The sequence below is a fragment of the Carettochelys insculpta genome, chromosome 11 (assembly GCF_033958435.1).
Source record: "Carettochelys insculpta isolate YL-2023 chromosome 11, ASM3395843v1, whole genome shotgun sequence".
NCBI classification, from domain to species: domain Eukaryota; kingdom Metazoa; phylum Chordata; order Testudines; family Carettochelyidae; genus Carettochelys; species Carettochelys insculpta.
Window position 1 is genome coordinate 18,946,670 of NC_134147.1, and position 20,788 is coordinate 18,967,457.

The 20,788-nt window shown below is 42.9% G+C and overlaps 1 protein-coding gene across 3 annotated transcripts in view; it reads left to right on the forward strand.

Moving 5' to 3' along the window:
* Positions 1 to 428: 428 nt before the first annotated feature.
* Positions 429 to 20,788, forward strand: part of RTN3 (reticulon 3) — a 41,247-nt gene continuing 20,887 nt past the window's right edge. The window contains exons 1-2 of one of the 3 annotated variants that reach the window (XM_075006088.1): positions 429 to 769; positions 13,664 to 13,714. In XM_075006088.1, coding sequence (XP_074862189.1) covers positions 640 to 769; positions 13,664 to 13,714 — 181 coding nt within the window. In that variant the 5' untranslated portion in view covers positions 429 to 639. The remainder of the gene's footprint in view (positions 770 to 13,663; positions 13,715 to 20,788) is intronic. The other 2 variants (XM_075006089.1, XM_075006090.1) reach the window with 2 other exon arrangements.

Below are 20,788 nucleotides of genomic sequence, written 5' to 3' on the forward strand. Positions count from 1 at the left end.
GGGAAGGTGGAACAAAACTGAAGGAGAAGAAAGGAAAGTGACAAGGGGGAAAGAAGATAAATGATGAGAAGGACTGGAGGGAAATAAATGAAAGACAAATTCTCCCTTCCCGTTAAATTCAAACCAAAGAATCAATTCAGCTCTGCATGCGCCCTCCTGCCTTCACTCCGCGGGGCGCCGCTCACCCGCCCGCTCGAGCCTGGTATTCTGGAGTGTGAATCGGCGCCTGTCCAATTTTAGGCGCCGCCAGACGTATTGCGCATGCGTAGAAGAGGGCGTCCCTCCAGCCTCGCCCACACTGGGTGCTTGCGTAACAGCAGCTTCCAACCCTGAAACGCAAAAGGCGCAGTACAGTACCCGCGCAGTAAATACCTCGCGTCCGTTGGCGCCTGCGCGTTGAGAGCCCCTCGCTGTTCCAGCGGCGCATGGGTGCTGCCCAACCGTCCGGCCTGCAGCTTCAAGCGCTTGCGCAGGGTACGCCTTCCTTTCAGCCCTCCCAATGGCGCATGCGCAGTGGGCGGCCTGCAATCCGTCCTAGCTAGGACAACCGAGCTCGGTTGCTCGCCGTCAGTCCAGTCAGTGGGTCCCCACCGTGAGGGACGGACGTTTAGTGCCGAGACTCCTGTTGCTGTCACGGAGATGGCCGACCCCGCCACCCAGTCGCCGTATATCTCCTCCTCCGCGGGAGGGGGCCCATCCGAGTCGGGTACAGCCCCGGTCCCTGCGGGCGGCCGCGACTGTAAGGGGACCAGCTCCCAGTCGTGCGCCGGTAAGAGCTGGGGGGAGGGTCAGGGAACAGCCGGGAGGGGGGGTGGGCGGCGAGTCGGAGGAACAGCTGGGTGGGGGGAGGTGGAACAGCAGGGGGAGTGGTGATAGGGAACAGCCTGGTGACAGCCGGGGGTGGGGGCGCCTGCGGGAGGGAGGAGAGGCGGTGAGGAGGGAACAGCCGGGGGGGTGGCGGGAGGTTGGGGGCTCTGGCATTGGGAGTTGGGGGGGTTGGGTTTGACGGGTGAGTGGGTAATAAAGGGGCGGAGACTTGGAGTGAGGGGGACTCAGGCTGCGGGCTGGCTGGACGCGAGGGGCATGGGGAAGCTTTGGTGCCGGGCTGGAGGATTTGGGGGAAGGGGGAAGGTTTCCTGCGAGGAGGGGTAGTTAGGGGCTTTGAATGCAAGGGTGACAGGCATATGTTGCATGGGGCTTGGAGTGTCGGTGGGAGAGGGAGGCTGACAGCAGTCTGAGGGATTGAGTTTAGGGGCATGGCTGTTTTTGTGGGGGCTCGAGACTGGTGGGGAAGGAGATGGTTTGGGTTTTAGTGGGAGGGAAGGTGTGTTTTAGGATCTGGGGATGGTAGGGAGAGAGTTGCACTGGGGTTTGGATTAGGGAGGGTTAGGATGATGGTGTGTTTTTTGAAGGGTGTGACTTTTTCTTTTTTTGAGGGAAGGGTGCGTTTTGTTGGATGGAAGTAGGTTGAGGCGGGGGCCTGAGACTGAGGTGGTGGAGAACTGCAGAATATAATGCCTATGTTCCATTTTCTAGTTCTGTTTTGACGGCGTCTAGTGGCGCCAGAGACCGGGCGGGGACTAGGTCAAGGAACAGTTTCTGAATTGAAGGGAGGGGACAAGGCAGATTCCCTTTGCCTTTGATAGTGCTCACTCCTTCCCTCCTGAAGTGGGCATGGTTCTTACTGTCTCTCTTTTAAGGATGCTTCCGCAAAGCATCACATTTCTGACTTTGGAGTGGCCCAAAATAGCAGGAATTGTCGAAAAATCAGGCTATGTGCAGATGAGGGCACAGTACCCACAGGGTCATCCCTCTGCAGGGGGTGGGTGAATGATGATGCAAGATGTATACACACACTCCATCCTCCTGCATTGTTTAATATGAGACATGGGCAGTGGGGACATGCCTTTATTCTTAGAAATATCCCTTTCTCTGTCACAAATTATTCTCAGGACCGGTGGAAGAGTGATGGGGCTAGTGGCAGCTTGCAGTGATTTTTGTTTTTGAGGGGGTGGTAGCAACTGGAAGTGTTCCCTTTTGTTATGTTGCAGCTCAGTAAATGGCGTGGGGGTGGAGGGAGAGCACATCAAACAAAGCAGTGTGCGGTTAATTCCCCCCTTCATTTAAGGGGAGCTATCCAAAATAGGAGGAGGAGGCTGTGCTTTAGTTCTCTTTGTATCCCTGTCAGGCATGGTGTTGGGAGCTGGCAAGCTAGTTTCCCTTGCAAAGATCTGCAGTGCAGATGCTTTCTTGTAGGGGGAAAAAAATTGGGCAGGTGACAGCTCTTAAAGGGGCAGAGCGTCTTATGATTGCCATAATAATAATAGTTTCGTCTTTTTCCACAAATATCCAGAACAAAAATTATTTGTTAAGTTTAAAAATTCATGGTATGTGTCTTCTGTTTTAACTGGTTTACCAAATATCCTGTCTCCTCTGTGGGAATATAGCAGATTGTCATGTTTTTCTTACTAAACAGAATTTATTTGCCCGAGAAGCTGGTTTTCCTGGGTTGCTGTAGGCTCTGCTTATCAGCATGTAAGCTGTATAGCAGCTTCCATCTTTCCTGCTAAAGCCCCAACACCCCACTGAAATGCCACCCAAGCCTAATCTCAAAGGAGATGAAATGGCTTTCCTACTCCTTAACAAGCCCAGTCTGTGGGGTTAAAGGCAAGCAAAGGGATGTGAGGCAGCATGCTTTATGCTGGCATGCTGTAGGGCTGAAGTGTGAATGTCTGCCTTTCTGGAACTTGCGTCATGCTGCTTCTCCACCCCCTCCTCCTAGATGTTTATTTGGTGCCTGAACTGGGGTGCAAAGGAAGGTTATTACTCAGCAGTTCAGTGCTTTGACTTCATAGTTATTGATTAATCGGTCACCCTTTCTGCTCTGAAATGCAGCCCTTTCACCCAGTATTTGAGGGCTATTAATACTCTGATTCACCACAACTGTTTGTGAAGCACCTCAGCTATCCAAGGAATAAAACCTTTGTCCTCAAATCTTCCAGATAAGCGACTGCTCTATAAATGTTGAGCCATCTTGATGGCCATTGGCACTATGTTTTAAGGGACAGTTTTAATCAGGCAGAGAAGCTTCAGGGTTATGTTTCTTCTAGAATCACTTGTGGACTCTGTTCCCCCAAGATGAATTATGCCCATGCTCTGCCTGAAGCTCAAATGAAAACATATGCAAGATAATATGCCAGAATGATGTGGCATAACTTACGTGCAATAATCCTGTCTTCTGTTATGGGAGAGGTGGTGTGGTTTAGTAGAACTTGGGGGCAAGGGTGAGTGTCAGAAATCTTGAGCTCTTTCTTTGGTGTAACTTGCTTTGTGACCTTTGGCAAATCACTTGCCCTTTCTTCAGTTCAGTTTACCCTTCAGTACACAGAAGAGTTAATTCAATGCTTGCTAATGTAGCAATACCAAAAGCACAGGTAGCTTGCCAGCCTCATTTTAATCTGCTTTTTTTTCTGTGTCTGGAACCCAAATATTTTTCAGCATTTTGTATATCTTCTCACAACTGTAATATCTGGAGTCTTGGTTTTGTTCTAAATGTTATTTGTGGCGTATAGGGTTTTTTTCTTTCTTTCGTTTTTTAAAATCCCACTGCAAATAACATTTAAAAAAATCTTTGTCTCTCTTTGAAAGAGCAATACTTCTGGAGATTTAAAATCAACTACTTGCCTATTGAGCTGCTTATACATAATGACTTGTGCCTGAGTTTGAGACGCTGCACACAACAGTCCTAGTTCAAACTGGAGTCAATGAGAGCCATTAGTTGTTAGCACTTCCAAAAAGTCAGACTTTGGGCCTGCTTAGAGAGCATAACACTACAAACTTTATACAGTAACTCCTTAAACATGTAGACTTCTGCTGAGTTAATCATAGCAAAAATATTAAGATTTAGTACTGGTTACAAACCACTCCTCTGGTTCTCCTGTCGTCAGGGTTGTCATACACCAAAAACAATTTTTCAAGTGCTCTTAGTTACTGCTGTAACCTTGCACTTTGTGGCCTTGCCTTATCCCTGTCCCTCAGCTTGTAAGATGATAATAAACTGGTTTAAAGGATACATCATGATTACCACACTACCCTGCCCGCTTGTTTAGCACTTCTAGAGGCACTATTTTTCACTCCAGTAACTGTTGTACTTGCCCACATTTCCATCACCACCACCACCTTTCCCTCCTTAGCCTGAAGAAGGTACCAGAGAGTTTTCAGTGTTCCAGGAAAAATCCTGATATGTAAGGGTTCGTGTTGAGAGCTATGCAGGTGTAATGTAGTCTAATTATTATACATTGAACGGTGACTCAGGAATCCTGGGTTTTATTTCCAGCTCTGACAGTGATCTGATGTGACCTTGATCTTCTACTCCATGACTCGGTTTCCCTTCACATCTTGTCTACCTAGATGAAGCTGTCTGGGGCAAGGATTTTTTTTATACTAAACACTGTATATGGGACTCTGAGTTTATTTAGAACCCCTCTCATACTGGAATACAAATCATTAACCAATTAAGGCAAATCACTGGATGTGTTTATAGCTATTTTACTTTTTGCCATCAGCTTGTTAAGTCTGGTCTTAAAAGGCAAAGCAGGTTGAGGTTTGTCTAGTCACTAGTGCGGAGACCTGGTGTAGAAACTTTGTTTCTGTAATGGATTTACTGTGACAAGACACGTCATCTTGCTGCGTCTCAGTTTCCCCCATAATATTTTTGTGTCTTTCTAAGAGGATGGTTTTGCACTTTAATACATAAAGCGTTATAAACCCTTGCTTGAAAGATGCTGTAGAGTTGCAGAATATTTGCTTAAAAGAGTATTAACTTCTTTTCTCCATTGGTTAGATTTGCTAGGGGAGACTTGGGGGGACCAATCCTGAGATTGAAAAACGTGCACACTTTGAGCATAGACTTCTCAGCAATTTTAAATGGTGTTCTGAGCAGTTGACAAAGAAGGTGGCAGGACTTTTTTGCTTTCTTTATCGTACTAAATCAGCTGCTGTGTGCCATCATGGTGCTGCTATAGGCATGGTTGGGAAAGATACCTACCAATATGGCTAGTAGTTGGCATTACTGCTTGTTGCATCACTGAAGTATTTCAGAGCCTGGCAGTGTCATAAAGAGACCTGTCGCACTACAGTGCCATTACAATTGGCAATATTGCCTATTACAGTACAGTAAGGTCTCAAGATTTGTGAACTTAGTGTTTGCGAATTCAGTTATTCGCAAGCGGCCACTTCCCCCTGGGGCTCTGAGCAGGAGCTCTGGCAGCTGCCACTTCCCCCAGGGCTTCGGGGCATGGAGCACTGGCAGCCGCCACTTAGCCCGGGTCTCCAGGCAGGAGCGCTGGCAGCCGGGCTCCAGGCGAGAGCCATATTTGTGAAATTCAGCATTCATGAGGATTCTCAACACAGAACACTTGCAAATGTTGAGACCCTGCTGTATGTCAGAGCACTGTTGGAGCTTTTTGTAAGCACTGGCTGCAGGCTTCGTGGGTTGCTCCTGAACCTTTGTTTTCTTTCAAACAATGGGAAGAACACATCCACTGTCCATGTGAGTCTAATGACTGGTACTGTTACCGGACACACGCATCAGTTCTGTTTTGTAGCTAGAGAAATCAAAATGTTATATGAATTTCTTAAGAAGGAAGCATCTGGCCTTTACTCCTGGATGTTTCCATGGTGTGGGTTGGGAATCGTCCTGCTTGAAATAAAGTGAAACTTTATAAATGCCCCTAAGCTGGTTTGTTGGTATCAAGAAGTGAAAATCCTAGTGGTATGAAGTAAGGTGGAAGGGTAAGTGGGTACAGTTCCTGAGAAGATGAAAGCACACATGATTACGAACAGCCTCACTACTTCATTTGTGAACTGAAGTAACTTTTTTCATTATTTGCTTACAGACCTTTGAAAGGTAGGGATGGTTGAGGCTTTGCAGCTCTGAGCGCAACAGGATTGAAGAGGATGACAGAAGTCTTGAACTTTATTCCTTTGGTGTCAAATCCAGGTCACATGATAGTATTGCTGCTGTATGGAAGGAAGCTCTGGATTTAACTTCTGATTTCTTGCCAGGATAGGCAGGAGTGTTTTGCTTAGTGGTCCCCTTTGTGGTGTAAAGGGGATGTGAAGAGAGTCCCACTTTGTCCTTGAACTCAAAACTGGTGGTTATAATGTTCCCAAGTGTCCTTAAAACACTGTCAGAATCCTTCTTATCCCTACCCATACTTCAGAGTTTGGGTGGGCAAAACAAGTCAGTCCAGTGTAATGTCCTGCACTGGAAGGTGCATGAGAGATCAGGTACTAAGAAACACTGAAACCATTAATTATTGCAATGTTGCTGCAAGAAAGAAAACTGCATGACTACCAAACACCCTGGTTCTACTAGGGTGTAAGTGTAAAGTTATCAACACTCTTCAAACATGCACTGGTATTCAGTGCCACTTTCTGAAGCCACTCTTTCACAAATGCTTTTGACTACAGGAGGCCCAGCACAAAAACAAGTCCTTGATTAATGAAAAACCCCAGGGATGGCTTAAAAACATGATCAGGCCTATATGGTTTTAACCAACGTTTTGTTCTAACAGGAATACTGTTTTGGAAGCTTTATACCAAGAGCTCTACATACGTACAACATTTGTATTCACATCGGTATCTACAAAAATGATATGTGGACAGCTGCATCCACAATATCCACATCTTCTCAGAGTTCTGCATACAAAATTTGTATCTGTGTCTATATCTGCAAAAACGAGTTGTGGATTTTCACAGGTATAAAACAGATGTATGAGGCTCTATTTGTACCACACAGTCTGAGATTATCAAACAGTACAAATTCATTAATAAAACCTGACTTCAGGACTTTAATTGAATAGCTGGGAATGAAGAAATGGTAGTGAAGGAATCTGCAGGACAGGAGAAATATGCAGGACAAGTGTAGCAACCCTGAACACAGGAAGGATCCCCCTCACCCTTAACTTTATTGGTTGATTCAGGGTGCTAGTAAAGGTTGGTAAAAGAGCTACATCCGTGACTCCATGTTGCATGGGCAGTTGGAGTAGATACATAAGGTTAAAAAGGCTAAAGGAGTGCCCGAAAAGCCAATTCAGCTGTATGTGAATTCGTATGAAGATGGTGAAGTAGTTTGTGTTATCCTTATGTTAAAATACCCTTTAGTGAGAGTCAGAAGCTAGTCTCTTAAGTAAATAAGTGTTCTGTACCTTTGAAAGCTTCTCTGAGCCCCAGAAAGTTGTATTTTAAATAGATAGTGGTGTGTGTGTTTGACTGCAGCTAAACAAAGGCTTTATCAGTTTAGCTGCTGTTCATGTTTTTCTTATGCTTCTTGCTTAGGGTTTGAACATTGGGGAGCATCAGTATGTGGAGTTAATGTCAAGTATGTAGTTGTCCCCTCCGCCGAACCTCTAGCTATTAGTACAGGTTGAACCACTCTAGTCCAGCACTCTTGGGACCTGACCAGTACCAAACAAGAGAATTTGCCGGACCATGAGAGGTCAATTTTGTCTAGCATGTTACCAACACCTCCACTGCTTACTGGGCTCTTAGAAGACATTTAGTGGTAAATTACAGCAAAGTAACAGCACAGAAAACTGAGAGCCAGGACTGGTGGCTGTAAACAAACTTTATGAGGCCACGGGAAATATTCATAAATGGTGGTCTGGCTAACTAAAATTTTGCTGGATTATGGATGTTGCTGGATGAGAGAGTTCCAGATTACAGGGGTCAACCTCTACTGCATGGCTTTGTCTCTCTTCATAAAAATAAAATAATTTTAATTATTTCATCAGTGTCTCATAGAATGTAATGTTGCAAATTCAGTTGTGACACATAATTCTGTGACTTGAAACTGAGCTTTTAACGTAGCCCAAATCAAGTTTAACAATAACTTTATTTAATGAAATGCCTCACAAATGTGAGGCTAGTGACAAGGCTGTCAGCAAGCGTGTCTGCTATTCTGATGCCTTCTGTATAAGACATTCTAATTTTTCTCCCATGGCACAGAAGGGCAAGGATGACAGCCTGTCTTCTTGTGTTGGGTGTACATTGTATTTAGCACCAAAGACATGCCAGGCAGAACTCCAACTCTATGTCTCCATTCACTGGGGAAAGTAGGAGCAGGGGGCGTGAAGGGGAGACATGCTGGCACGAGTGTTGTGCTGTCGATTGGTTTTCACCATAACTGGCAGCTCTCTGATCAATGATTTAATTCAAGGGAGTGCTAGCTAAGACATTCTTTACTAGCTAACAAAGACTAACTTTGAAACTTCCTCAGAAGGGTACATCTGTCCCTTTCAGTCTCTGCAGATGGTAGTCTCATCTTAGCTGTCAGGTCAGTGATAGGATAGTGTTGGGGAAACGTGCTGCTGCTGTACATGCTGTAATTAATCTATGATAAATGCAGAGGACATCAGACTCCGGGCTGTGAAACCACCACTAATTTCTAATGAAAAATGGAATCTCAAAACATGTAACATACCAGTAGCTGTGTTTCTGATGAATGGCACTCTGAAGCTAACAGTGTGATGTATTTTTAAGCAATGAAACCAACCTGATGTGACTATCCAAAATTGCATGTTGTGCATCATGAGCCCTATTGCAATTCTTCTGTCCAATGGTTTTAATCAGTATGTTGTTTCTCTGCTTACAGAATCCAACAGGCTGTTGCCTTGCTAGGAGTTTTAACGTAATGGGTTTCGTTTTGTAGCACCAAAGGTCACAAGCTTATCAGTATCTACTTAAAAATTACCAGCTCAGTGATGGAGGAGTTACAGGTAGGATGTCCCTGCTCTGGCATTCTTCAGACGTGAGTGGTCCCAAACTGATGATTTTCTTGGACAAGGGGAAAGTCAGTGCTCCCTACCTGGCTTCCAGACCGGCTTCTGGCCTCCCTGCTTCTCCCCCCAAGCTGCCCATCTGGCCACCTTCTTATCCTGGCTGCAACGGTCTGACCTTGGCTGGGGCTCCCAGCTGGCTCATGCTTCTGGCTGCCAGGGCTCTCTGACCAAGCAACATCTGTAGTCCTTGTTGCCGGACCAGAGAATCCCAGCTTTCAGTGATTCAACCTGTCTAAAATAGTAGTATTACATACAGAGCAATAAAGAAAAGTAAATTGAATTTCAAACCAGAATATATTATCTGACTTATATTTAGGAAAGTTGAAAGATTACATACAGATCATAAGATCTTGATGGAAAGCAGCATCACCATTTTTAATTAAGTAGATAATAATCATGTTGCTTAGTTACATTGTGCTGCACTGTGTTTTGTACACTAAACTAGAGACGTTAACGTGTAACCAGTAAGCCTCACCCTAAACAGAAGAGACTTACTGATTATGGTTAACCTGTAGGGCTGGAACAGCCCCCCCGCCCGCCATTAGCAGGGGTTTGCTCCAGCCCTGTGGAGCTCACTTTGGGTGGGGAGGCGCTCCTGTGCAGCCAGAGCAGCTCTTGTGCACTGGGTCCAGCCCAGATCTGCTTCAGGCAGGGGCGCTCCAGCCTGGCCAAAGCAGACCCTCTCCAACAGCCTCAGGAGTACCACAAGCAAGTGCCTTCTAACCAGACTAGAGCAGTGGTGTCAAATAGGAATTCAAAGATCTCCACGCTTATGTTTATGGTTGTCATCTTTCTATATTCACCACATTTCCCCCCCCCACACTAAATAAATACCGTCTCCCTACTCCCCCAGAGCCAGACACTCCTAGCCCCCCCATCCACCCAAGCCAGGTATTCCCTAAATAAATGTCCTCCCTCTCTCCCAGAGCCAGGCACCTCCAGAACCCCGACCCCCATTCTAATTCAATGCTGGCGACTCGCCAGAGCTGCCACTGGAGTCTCAACCTCATGCGTTTCTCCCACCAAGCAGTAGGGCAGGCACAAGGAGGGACAGGCAGCACTCCCCAGGTGCAGCTCTCAGGAGGAGCTGCATTTAAAGGCTCCAAGAGCCTCATGCAGTTCAAGAGTCATGGGTTGGCCACCCCCATATTTGCCATACTGCTGTACCCTATTTGCCACAAGTTTGGTGAGTGGCAAACATATTGGACACCCCTGGGTTGGAAGATCCTGGCACCTTGGGCTGGAGTGGCCTCCCCAGTGGCTCTTCCCTCCCCACCCCCATTTAATCAATTTAAGGGAATTTACTTTCCTATGATAAATGCTTGTATATCTGTAATATAAAGCATTCCTGTTAGATAAAAGGCAGCTGGCCACTGGGGACTCAGAACAGTACTGCTTAGCACTCAGCACGTTGTATGCAAGAATCTGAAGGTACTTTACAATAAGTTGCATTAAGTACTATAAATGAAACAACCGAGTCACATCGGTTGTGGTGTGCTCTGATGTACTCTAAAAAGTTGCCAAGGAGCAGGGTGAGAGCTTGGCACTGCTGGTACAAGAGTAGTTTGTTACTAGACCCTGCTAAGTCTTAATATACCCATTTCAGTCATGATTAATTTGCCATGCCACATGTTAGCTGTTTCCTCATGCATTTTAAGAATACTACTGTATCTCCAATGTTAAAGAACTGGATCTAAATATACAAGCACCTCATAATGCCCATGGAACACATGGTCCATGGGTCATTTAATCTGTCTGAACATGAGTGTAACTCCCAGCATTATGTGCTCTCTAAACCAGATTTATTAAACTATGCTGGCAGCCTGCCCTTATGGCCTCCATACTTAATCCATTTGCTTAGACTGACTTCACAGATGTCCTGCTGAAAAGAGCTCTCATGCTCCTTTTCACCCACTCGCATCTCCTAAGTGAGAAGCTTTGGCCCCAGCACAAACTATTCCTCTGGTCCATCGTTAGAGGGAAGCATTTGTCTCTGAGTCAAGCTTTATCTCAGTGTTTAATAGTTGTTAGGCTACCACAGCGCCTTAAGCCTCCACTCAGACCAAAACATTGAGATTCCACATCTCCAGCTTCCTGGTGGAGTAAAGGAAACATTAAATCACTGGAGCATTTCTTCTTAAAATGTGTTTTTCTTCTGCCATAAAAGGGCAGCATGGAAATAAGCGGAAGAAATACTAGGCCACCAGTTTCACAGGTAACTAGTGCTTTGAGTTGCTCAAGTTTCTCTTGGGTGCCCAACTTAAAATACCATTACACTGATTAAAAGCATCTTGATCAGCAAAGGGCAGGTGCTTATTAAATGAGTCCTCTTTAAGGTGACAAAGTGGTTAAACAAAAATTGAGATGTTCAGTCATTATGACTTTTGAAACTCTTAGGCCTTAAAGTGCTTGTTCCGGGATCAATATACTAAGATGCATCTCTTCTGGATGGAGACAGTTGTTTTGTTTTAGGATGTTTTCTGGCATTTTGAGAGGTAATACAGCCAGGTGGAAAATACCTGCAGTCCTCTAAAACTATAAAATCGTGTAGCTATTAGCAGTACTGTTTAACGTATGTATGTATTTATGGTCTGAAATGCAAATTCTGCCATAAAACAAGCTTGAGTTTCAAACCATTAAAAATGTCAGGCTTGCAGCTGGTTTCAGAGGACTTTTTTCAAATTTCTTACCAAGTGTGAGAAATCAAAAAACATTTCCTTTAAGGCTATTCCTATGGTTAAATACATTAAATAGGCTCTTTGGTAAAGCAGCTGGGGTTTGAAAAGCATAATGAATCCAGACATAGGATATGAAGGTGAAAAAGAATCTTCATAATTCCTCCAAAGGATCTCTGTTCAGCTACGCAGAGCTTGGGCTGAATAATGCAATTTGAAGCTATACAATATGCTTTTGTCAATTAGGAGACCCTATACAGCCCCCTCATTCCAATCACAACTGGTTAACAACTATGAACACCACTTTTGTTTACACAAACCATGGATAAATAGTTTTTGTGTTAAAAACTGCTGTTAAAAAGAGGGCTTTGAATGGGGGAAATGAGATGGTTGATCATTGAGATTGATAGCCTCTTCCCATTTCATAAACTTAGTGGAGTTCTTATCAAAACGTTTGCATCTTTGTTCATGAAATTCCAGAACTTGCTGTCCTCGTATTTCAGAAGGATTATAGCTGAAGGTAAATGAGTCATCTGCAGACTTGGATAAACTGGTTCTGAGCAAATAAAAACAAAGAAAACCACACACCCGCGCACCCGCGCGAACCCTGTTTAACGTGTCAAGCAAGAGTCTGGGCATAAGGACTCTGGGGTTCCCTTGTCGTGTGCTATGGCCTTGTTTTGGATCTCGGGATTAAAGCTTTAGGGTTGGGTAGCTGACCCTGAGGCATTTGTCTGAGGTCACAGAGGAAGTTAGTCATAACAAATATAAGCAATTCTGGATACCATGCTCAGTCCACTACACTGAGGCTTGGTCTACACTAGATAGTACAGTCAACTGCAGATATGCAATTCTAGCTATGGCAATTGTGTAGCTATAATCGACATATCTGCAGTCAACTGTAAGGTCTGTCCTCACTGAGGGAGGACGATGGGACCATTTCTCCCATCAACCTTCCTTACTCCTCGCAATAGGAGTAGCACAGAAGGTCAACTGCCAACCCCAGAGAGATCAACCCTGAGCAAGTCGATCTCCTGGTAAGTGAAGACAAGCCCCATGCTGCTTCCTTTACCATATATTTGAAAAATAGGTTTTTGAAATTACATATGCAGAGACCGATCTAATCTTTTATATGGTACAATCAGTTTAAATTGGAAGAGCCATATTTTCACCTCCATGTGAGAGAAAAATCCCACAGAGTGGCTGTATTTCATAAAAGTTCAACAAATTCCTTTCTGTCTTTGCAGAAGAATAAATCCCCTTGTTTCCAGACAGTTTTTTTCGATATCTCTTAAAATAAGAATGGGTGCGTTATGGGACAGTGGTGTAATGGTGGTGTTTGGTTTGGTGTTAACATGAATGTGTTAAATGAAGTAATATTGAACTTCTGTATTTCTTTTTGAGGAAGTCTAGAATTAAGATGTCTTTTGTCTTTCGTCATATAACGTGTCTAATTTTAGGTCTGTTAGGAGATGCTATGAGTATGGAAAACCATCTCTAAAAAAAGTGATCTGTGCAGTTGCCAGAGGTGGTTCTGTCTTTGAAGTTGGATGTTTAGAGTGGAGCTGTAGCACATTTCCTATATGTCCTTAGAGTGAACTTATATTGTAGTGGGGTGGGGAGAGGTGTAGTTTCAAGTTAAGGCAAGGGGGAATCAAACTTTGAGCAATGGAGGAATCTTTCAGTAACCCCACATGTGTGTTCAAGCTTTTTGATGTTGGTGTTGCTTGTATTAAGTCTGTTGCGGCAGCACTGGAAACTCATTCATTAGCTGGGTGTAGCAAATACAGTTACCATTACTTCAGAAGAAGTGCATTTACTACTAAAGACACTTGCAAAACCCTAGTGAAAACCTAATGAATTCATACAAGCACTGACTGTCCCCCATTCTCCTCTAAAGTAACAATGGAACATTGTATTATAGAGACATGGTATCCTTTCCAACCAAGTGGGGTGAAACTGACTGCTTGGCTTAATATTCATAGTAGCTTTGCTCAAGATTAAAAGTAAGGAGTTATTGCAGCAAGGTGAGTACATGGATCAAAAAACCCTTCTTCATCCCCATGGTCCTTCTGCAGCCATTGCGATTCACTGCAGAGTAGTGTGTATAACTGTCAAATTCTCATCCTCTATATTTTCTTTCAGATTCCTTTGTTTCCTCCTCTCAGCCTGTCTCTCTCTTTACGACTTCACAAGGCAAGTCTGTCATTTTCTTGTACACTAATAAAAGAAAAATGTTGAGAAAGAGGCTGTAACTGGGGCACAAGGCTTTCTCTTGTCCACAATTATCTCTTAAATTTGTTAGTCACTTCAAAACAGTTTACCACCATGTGACTTGCTCAGCAGCTGTTAGCTAATGATGCGGTGCAGCCAAGCTACTTGCTTATCATGACCTGGCTGCTAGTGCACAATACTTTTTCTTCATGTGGTTTAACAAAAATAAAGACATGCTCTTTCCTCCTCATATAGCAGTTAGCTAGCGCTGTCCGGAGTGAACTGGCAAATGGGATCTACAGCTGTGATCTAAGGACACTATGAGGGATTTCCTAATGCACATAATGATCCTGAGGAAATGGGGGTTTGGGAAAAAAGGACAGGTTTGCTCTAGTTCATGTGGAAGGCTCCTGTGGAACTGTTGATAGTCTTGTCTCTTGTTGAATTCCTAGTGGATTAACAGCACAGTCTAGGAGAGCAGTCAGCTGGCATACAGACAACCAGCCAAACAATGCTGTGGCTTTTCTTTTTATTCAGCTGCTGATTGAGAATTGGCATTATAACTGTGCATTTCTTGGGTACGGTTCTGCCAGGCAACGCAGAGAAGGATGGAGGGGAACAGTGTGCTTCACTTGTCTTGCTGGGAGCCCCTCTTTATTTTGTGGGGAGGCGGTGTGGTTTAGTAATTAGAAAGGGCAGTTTTGAGCCAAGCATCCTAGATTCTACCACTAACTCTTGCATTGCCTTGCCATATGGGCATCAGGCAAGTCAATTCCCCTCCTTATTTGCCTGTCTGTGGAATGGAGATAAATCATCAGAAAACTTTTTACAAAGGTGGTAGGCTCCATTGGCATTAGTGTGATGTGTATGTTACTTGTGCCGGTAATCTGCTCAGTGGAAAAACTGTTTTAAGAAGTCCCAGTAAGCTCCCTTCAGCTCAGAGGTAGTGGTTGCTCTTCTTTGACTCATTCTGCTTATACTTGGGTAGGATAGTGTTTTTAAGAGCCTGGAATTGGGGCCTGTTGATTAAATTGGTTACTAGCAGAACTAGTATTGGGAAAACAGCTTGGCTACTAGTATATGCAGTGCCTTAGTGGCATTGACCTAGCAGCTGCAAAGATAAAATAGCAAAGCCCCCCCCGCCCTCCCGGTGTCTTCTGCGGTAGCTACAATAGCTTGTTCATATGAAACTCTGACCTAATGTGTAGTGATGCATCTAACAGTACATACAGTGATGCCAGCGTTTCAGTGCTTTAGCTCATGCTGTTGGTTCCCTGGAGGAAATTGATACCAATATAGTTCAGGCAGTGGTAGGAATGGGGAATGCAGTGTTCTCTCCTTGTTTCTTATCTCATTTCATATCTTGTCATGAAAGCAAATGATGCCATCCTATGTCTTCAGAGCAACCAAATATATTTCCATCATAGAATGCTAAAGAGCAGTAGCTGACTGAATAGCAATGACTAGACAACAGATACCCTAATATATCACCTTTTCTAATCTGTTAATCTGAGATAAAACTATTGGCCTAGAGTTTTAATATAAGGAGGAATTTGAGATAGGAAAACTGCGTGAGGTCTGAAGTGACTTCAGTTTCCATCTTCTACAGGAAAAAAGCCATTCATTAAACCAAGGACTTGATCTGCATACAGATTTTGTACCAGTATAATAACTGTTTAGGGACTGTGATGTTTAACTGGTAGTTATACCAATACCACCCCTAGTATGTGACAGTGTTTTATTAGTCAAAGGATGCTTTATACCAGTAAAGATTATTTCCCTTCCTGCATGGAAATAAGTATACCAGCAGAAAACACCTTTATACTGGTACAGATGCCTCCACACCTGGCATGTTGTAATGTTCTAACTACCATAGTTAAGTGGTACACACTTTTCTTACAGACAAGGCCCAAGATGGATATAGGCAAATTCAAGAAGATCCAGTCCCTTAGTGGGATTTCTCAGAAACAAAATGAGGTTAAATAGTCTGTGCTGTAGGAATATTCTCTTGTGGATTTGATTTGCATCCACCAGTTCTGATTTTTCAGCCCAGACCTTTTTGAAACTAAAAGAAATGTTGGTGTTGGAAACACCAGAAGTATTCAAATAAGATATGACTATCAATTTAGCCCTGATTTCAGCCAGTCGTTGGAAATGCAGTTCATTTAACTTTATAAACAAAAAGTTGGGACTGTTGGAGCCACCAGAGTTGCTAGTTCAACCCTAATTTCATGTGTGCAGTTATACTTGAATAAAGTGTGGGTATGTCTACACTATGCAGCTTTTAATAACAAAGCAACATCGACACAGCCTTGTTACTAAAAGTCAGCTTGTGTAAGTGCTGTTTGTCAGCTCTTTTGTCCAAAAAACAAACAAACCAACTTCTTCACCCAACAAGGGGGGTTTGCTTTGTTGACAGGAAAGTGCTCCTGCTGGATAAAGCAATGTTCACACTTCCCCTTGCTGCCACAAAACTTCATCCTTTATTGAGGGAAGGAGTTAAACACCTGTGAACAACAAAAGTTTTGTCAATCAATTACTAGTGTAGATATACCCTGTGACTCCTGCATATAAGGTACACACAGAACTCCAGAGTAGAATGAAAGAATGTCATGCCTTAGCTGCCAAAGTTAAGAAACTTCATAGTTGATCATCCTTCAAAAAAGGCTAAGGAAAAGAGCTGACTCCTGATTATATGATCAGGGTAATGTAAGGAAAAGCCTGCTATGCAGTATCACTAATACAAATTCTTTATTTGGCTGTCTAACGAATTCGCCCAGCTGGCACAGACCGCTCCAGGCATCTGGAATAGGAAGTTACAAGACTGAAGAACTTTGGGGCAAGCGGTGGGAACAAAGTTGTTAGCCAGTTACAGCCTTTTAAAAACATTTTTCTTTCTACTCTGTTCCTGTTACTCAAGTCCTTTGCAACCAAGCTTGACTGCAAAGTGTCTGCTGGCTAACTTCCTATCTTGGTGCTGTGGCTGTCAAGTGCTGATACTGCTTTGCACGTTTTTATCTTCAATTTTTGTCTGTTGTATTTGCTTGGATTCAAAATAACGCAAATTAGTTCAGTAGCAAAAAAGCCTTAATATTTTTTTCAAACCTATCACTTGGTGGGTGTGTTTGTATGAGTCCACGTGCTATTAAAGATGCTGAATCAAATGCCTGTCACCCTATTAAAGTGATAATTATATAGTGGTTGCTACACCGCTTTGTTATTAGCTTGCTACAGAGTTGCAACCTAAACCCATGTTTTTCCATCAGTTGACATACTGTTAGACTTTAAAGTAGCAAATTCCACTTGAGTTTTTGAAAACAAACTAAGCAAGTGATGTAAACAGCAAGTACTGAACACCTCAGAGGCTGGGTCTACACATGTCCCTTCCTTTCGAAAGTGGCATGTTAATGAGCAGGTTCGAAAGATGCTAATGAGGTGCTGCAATGAATATTCGCGCGCGATCCGTGGAGATGGGACCTTCCAAGAGGACCCCCTGCAGTTTTTGAAAGCCCTTCTTCTGATGAGGGGGTCCTTTCAGGCGGTCTTGTCTCCACGGGCAGCATGCGATTCAAAAAGCCACACTTTTGAATCGCCGCAGCCGCCATTATGCTAATGAGGTGCTGCATATTCATTGCAGCGCCTCATTAGAATCTTTCGAACCTGCTCATTAACATGCCCCTTTCGAAAGGAAGGGGCACGTGTAGACCCAGTCAGAAGGAAAATGAAATATAAGCAGTTTTCAAATCTGTAAGAGAAATGACCTCAACACTGAATTCAATGAGTGGAAGAGTGCATACCAAGTTGATTTAATCTGTAGGTTGAGCAAGGCTCCTACAGGTATCTCCTGTTGTAAGGGTGACCTCTACAGGGTTTCTAAAAATGGCTTTGAAAGTAAAGGGGAAGGATGGTCCAGTTAAGGACCTGGCCTGGGACTCAAGGAAGCCACATTTAATTTCTTGCTCTGTCACAGATTTCCTGTGTGACCATGAGCAAGTCACTTTATGTCAACACTAGAAAGCTAGGCTGACCAGGCTATGTCACTGAGAGGTGTGAAAAATATTCATATCCTTGAAATATGTAGTTAATCTGACCTAAGGCCCAGTGTTGACAGTGCTAGGTCAAGGAAGAATTTTTCCATCAAGCGCACTACCCTGTTTTAGGGAGGTGGACTTACTACAGTCATGAAAGAACCTTTTCCATCGCTGTCATTGTGTCTATCCTACATTGCTGTAGTTATGCCCTCTGTAGTGTTTCTATTGGTGACGTACCCTTAGTCCCTCTAGGCTTCTGTTTCTCCATAAGATAGAGATAAAAACATATCCCCTACCTCACAGGGGTGTGTGAGAATAAATATATTCAAAAGTCTGAAGTGCTTATACTAAAGTCATGGAGCAATGTAGTATCTTAGACTATAAATAAGGAAGTCTGTTGCGGGATTCTTGCATCTTCCACTGAAGCAGCTGGACATTAGGAGATAGGATTGCCAAACTAGACCAGATCTGGGTTCCATCCTGATCAGAATCCTATGACTCTAAGAACAGAGAAGTTGCATACTAGTTCAGTATTCCCTGTAATCCAGTATTCTCCACAGGGTGGATAAAAATCAATGATTTTTTTTAAATAAAAAGTTGGGTTTTTTAATTTAAATTGGATATTTTTAAAATCATCAATAAAATACTAAATTTCTCATTTAACAGAAGTTACAATTAAATCTCATCACAAACATGTTACACATACATTTAGTCTCTTAAAAAGAATTAATGGCTCTAGTTTGTCAAGCCTAACTAATAGCTCTTGCTTCTTGAACATATTCGGGGATTTCAGTTTCTGCTTTTTAGCAGATTACCTATGCAAAGAAAGATACAAACAAGATGCATTTGTTCTGTGCTTCTGTGGTGGTGGACCTTGGCCAAGCATGGCACAGGAGTTAGTTAAAACAGTGTCTTGAAGACAGCCAATAGGAAAGGAAGGAGGCAGCATAGAAAGGAACAGTGGAGTGGACTGGAAAGAAAAAAGGAAGACGTTATTCAGCACACACACAACTTCCTATATTTCCCCATCATTTTGCCACAGAAAATACTATCATGGCTTCTGGGCATAAGAGAAGACCCTCTTTGGGATTATTTTGAAGAAATTCATTCTCTGTGTAAAAAAGGAAAATATATCAAGTGTAAGCGGCACAAGGAGGGCCGAGTTGCAAGAATAAAACATTATAAGGTAAACTGTTGATTGGGAGAAGATGATGTGAATGCAGATGCAGATGTGGTTGAGTGGATCCACCGATAGTAATGTAAATAATTTACTTTGCAATGTATCATTCTCCAAGACTTTGCTTCTTAGTATAAGTGTGATCTGATAAGTAAATTCCCAAGCTGTTTGTGGTGCTGGATGTTGCTAGAAAAAATGTTTTAGCTTAGCTAATCATTATGGTTTGTTTAATTAGTTAAGACGTTTTAGAATCTATCACTCAGGCATATAGTACATAAAGCTGCAGTAAGAAAAATCTAGAGTTGCCAGTTGCCACTGATCATCATTTTCTTATTTTATACTGCATAATCCATGCTTCTTATCTTGAAACACCACGGCCACAGACCATAATGGTGATGTCATAAGTCTGTTCTCTATTTTATTTCATCATAACTCAGCTTTTCCAAGGGAACCCCATTCTATACTTGTTTTCTCAAAAAATGTAAGTGCACTTTAAGCACAGTCAGTCTTAGTTTTTTTGGTAACTTGTTTTAACACCTCTCCCCTTTCTTTTTTAATTTTAATGAATCCTTTAAATTGCCTTGATTTAAATAATATGCTTTTTTAATTTTTTTCATATTTCCATGAGGAAGTAAGGTACAGAAATCTTGATCCTCCATTTTAAAATAAAAAAGCAACAGGAAGCACTTTTTAAAAGCCAGCTTTACATGGCACCTTTATGCATCATAAATTATTCGGGACAGTCTCACATTTGGGCTCAGTGCAAATTGGATGAAATTCTCAGGCTTGTAATAACAGGAGATTAAATTATATGATCTTGGGTTCCCTTCTGGCCTTATTCCGTGAATCTTTTCCTTCAGTCTCTTATCCCTCAAGCCATAAGAAACATCTGAGTGTTTTTCCCGTCTGAGAACTAAAAGATCAGTTTTTCCAAGTTGGCTGACTTGAGGCTTTTGTAGCGTGACACTAGAGTTTTTCCTTTATGATTTGAAGAATATGGTTGACTACATATAGGAAGTGTAGGCCTCAGATTAACCTTATATCTGGGGAGCCTTGTTTTTGATGAAGTGTACCTTTATAGATTTGTTTAGAATGCTGGATTTTAAACTGGACTGTGGACCCTTGTAGGGGTCTGGGGATGAGGTCTAAGATCCCCAAAGTGGTCCACACCTCCACTTGACATTTTTATTGGTCCACAAATGAAAAACTTGAAAATCATCTTTAAAAATACGCTATATCTGTCTACTATCTCAAGCTATAGCCTTGGAAAGGACAGCACTCCATCCCCACACCTCCTAATTCAGTTATATCCTGGCCGAGACTTCCAGGAGTGGCTGCCCCACGTTCTTAATTTGGAAAAGTCCTAACACACCATTAACTCAGAAGCTGAATTCTGTTCCCCTCCTCCTTTATTTTGTTACTTGAAGCCCTAACAGTTGAGTATGTTCATGCATGAAAGAATGCAGGCATAGTTGGAAAGAACTTATTTCTCAAAAGTATGAGACACGTGCTGAATGTTTTGCTAATGCTGTCCAGTAAAAAGCACCCATAAGTGATTAACTTAGGAATTCCTTTCACTGAAAATTTAATTTTTCTTTGAAACAAGCACAGTTTTTCTCCCAGTGAATGCAGAAAAAAATTTGGATGATGCTTTGCTTAGTAATGGCCACTCTTCCAGCTTGCATAGCGGGTCTTTTTTTTTTCTACTCCAAGATATCAGCTTCCTAGAACTGCAAAGATTTTTCCTGAAGGTTAATATTAAGTTTATTGGCCTTCTGGGGAAGATGATTATTGAGGGTTTGACAGCTGAACTGTTAAAAAAAATAATTACAGAGTTGGGCTCTTGAC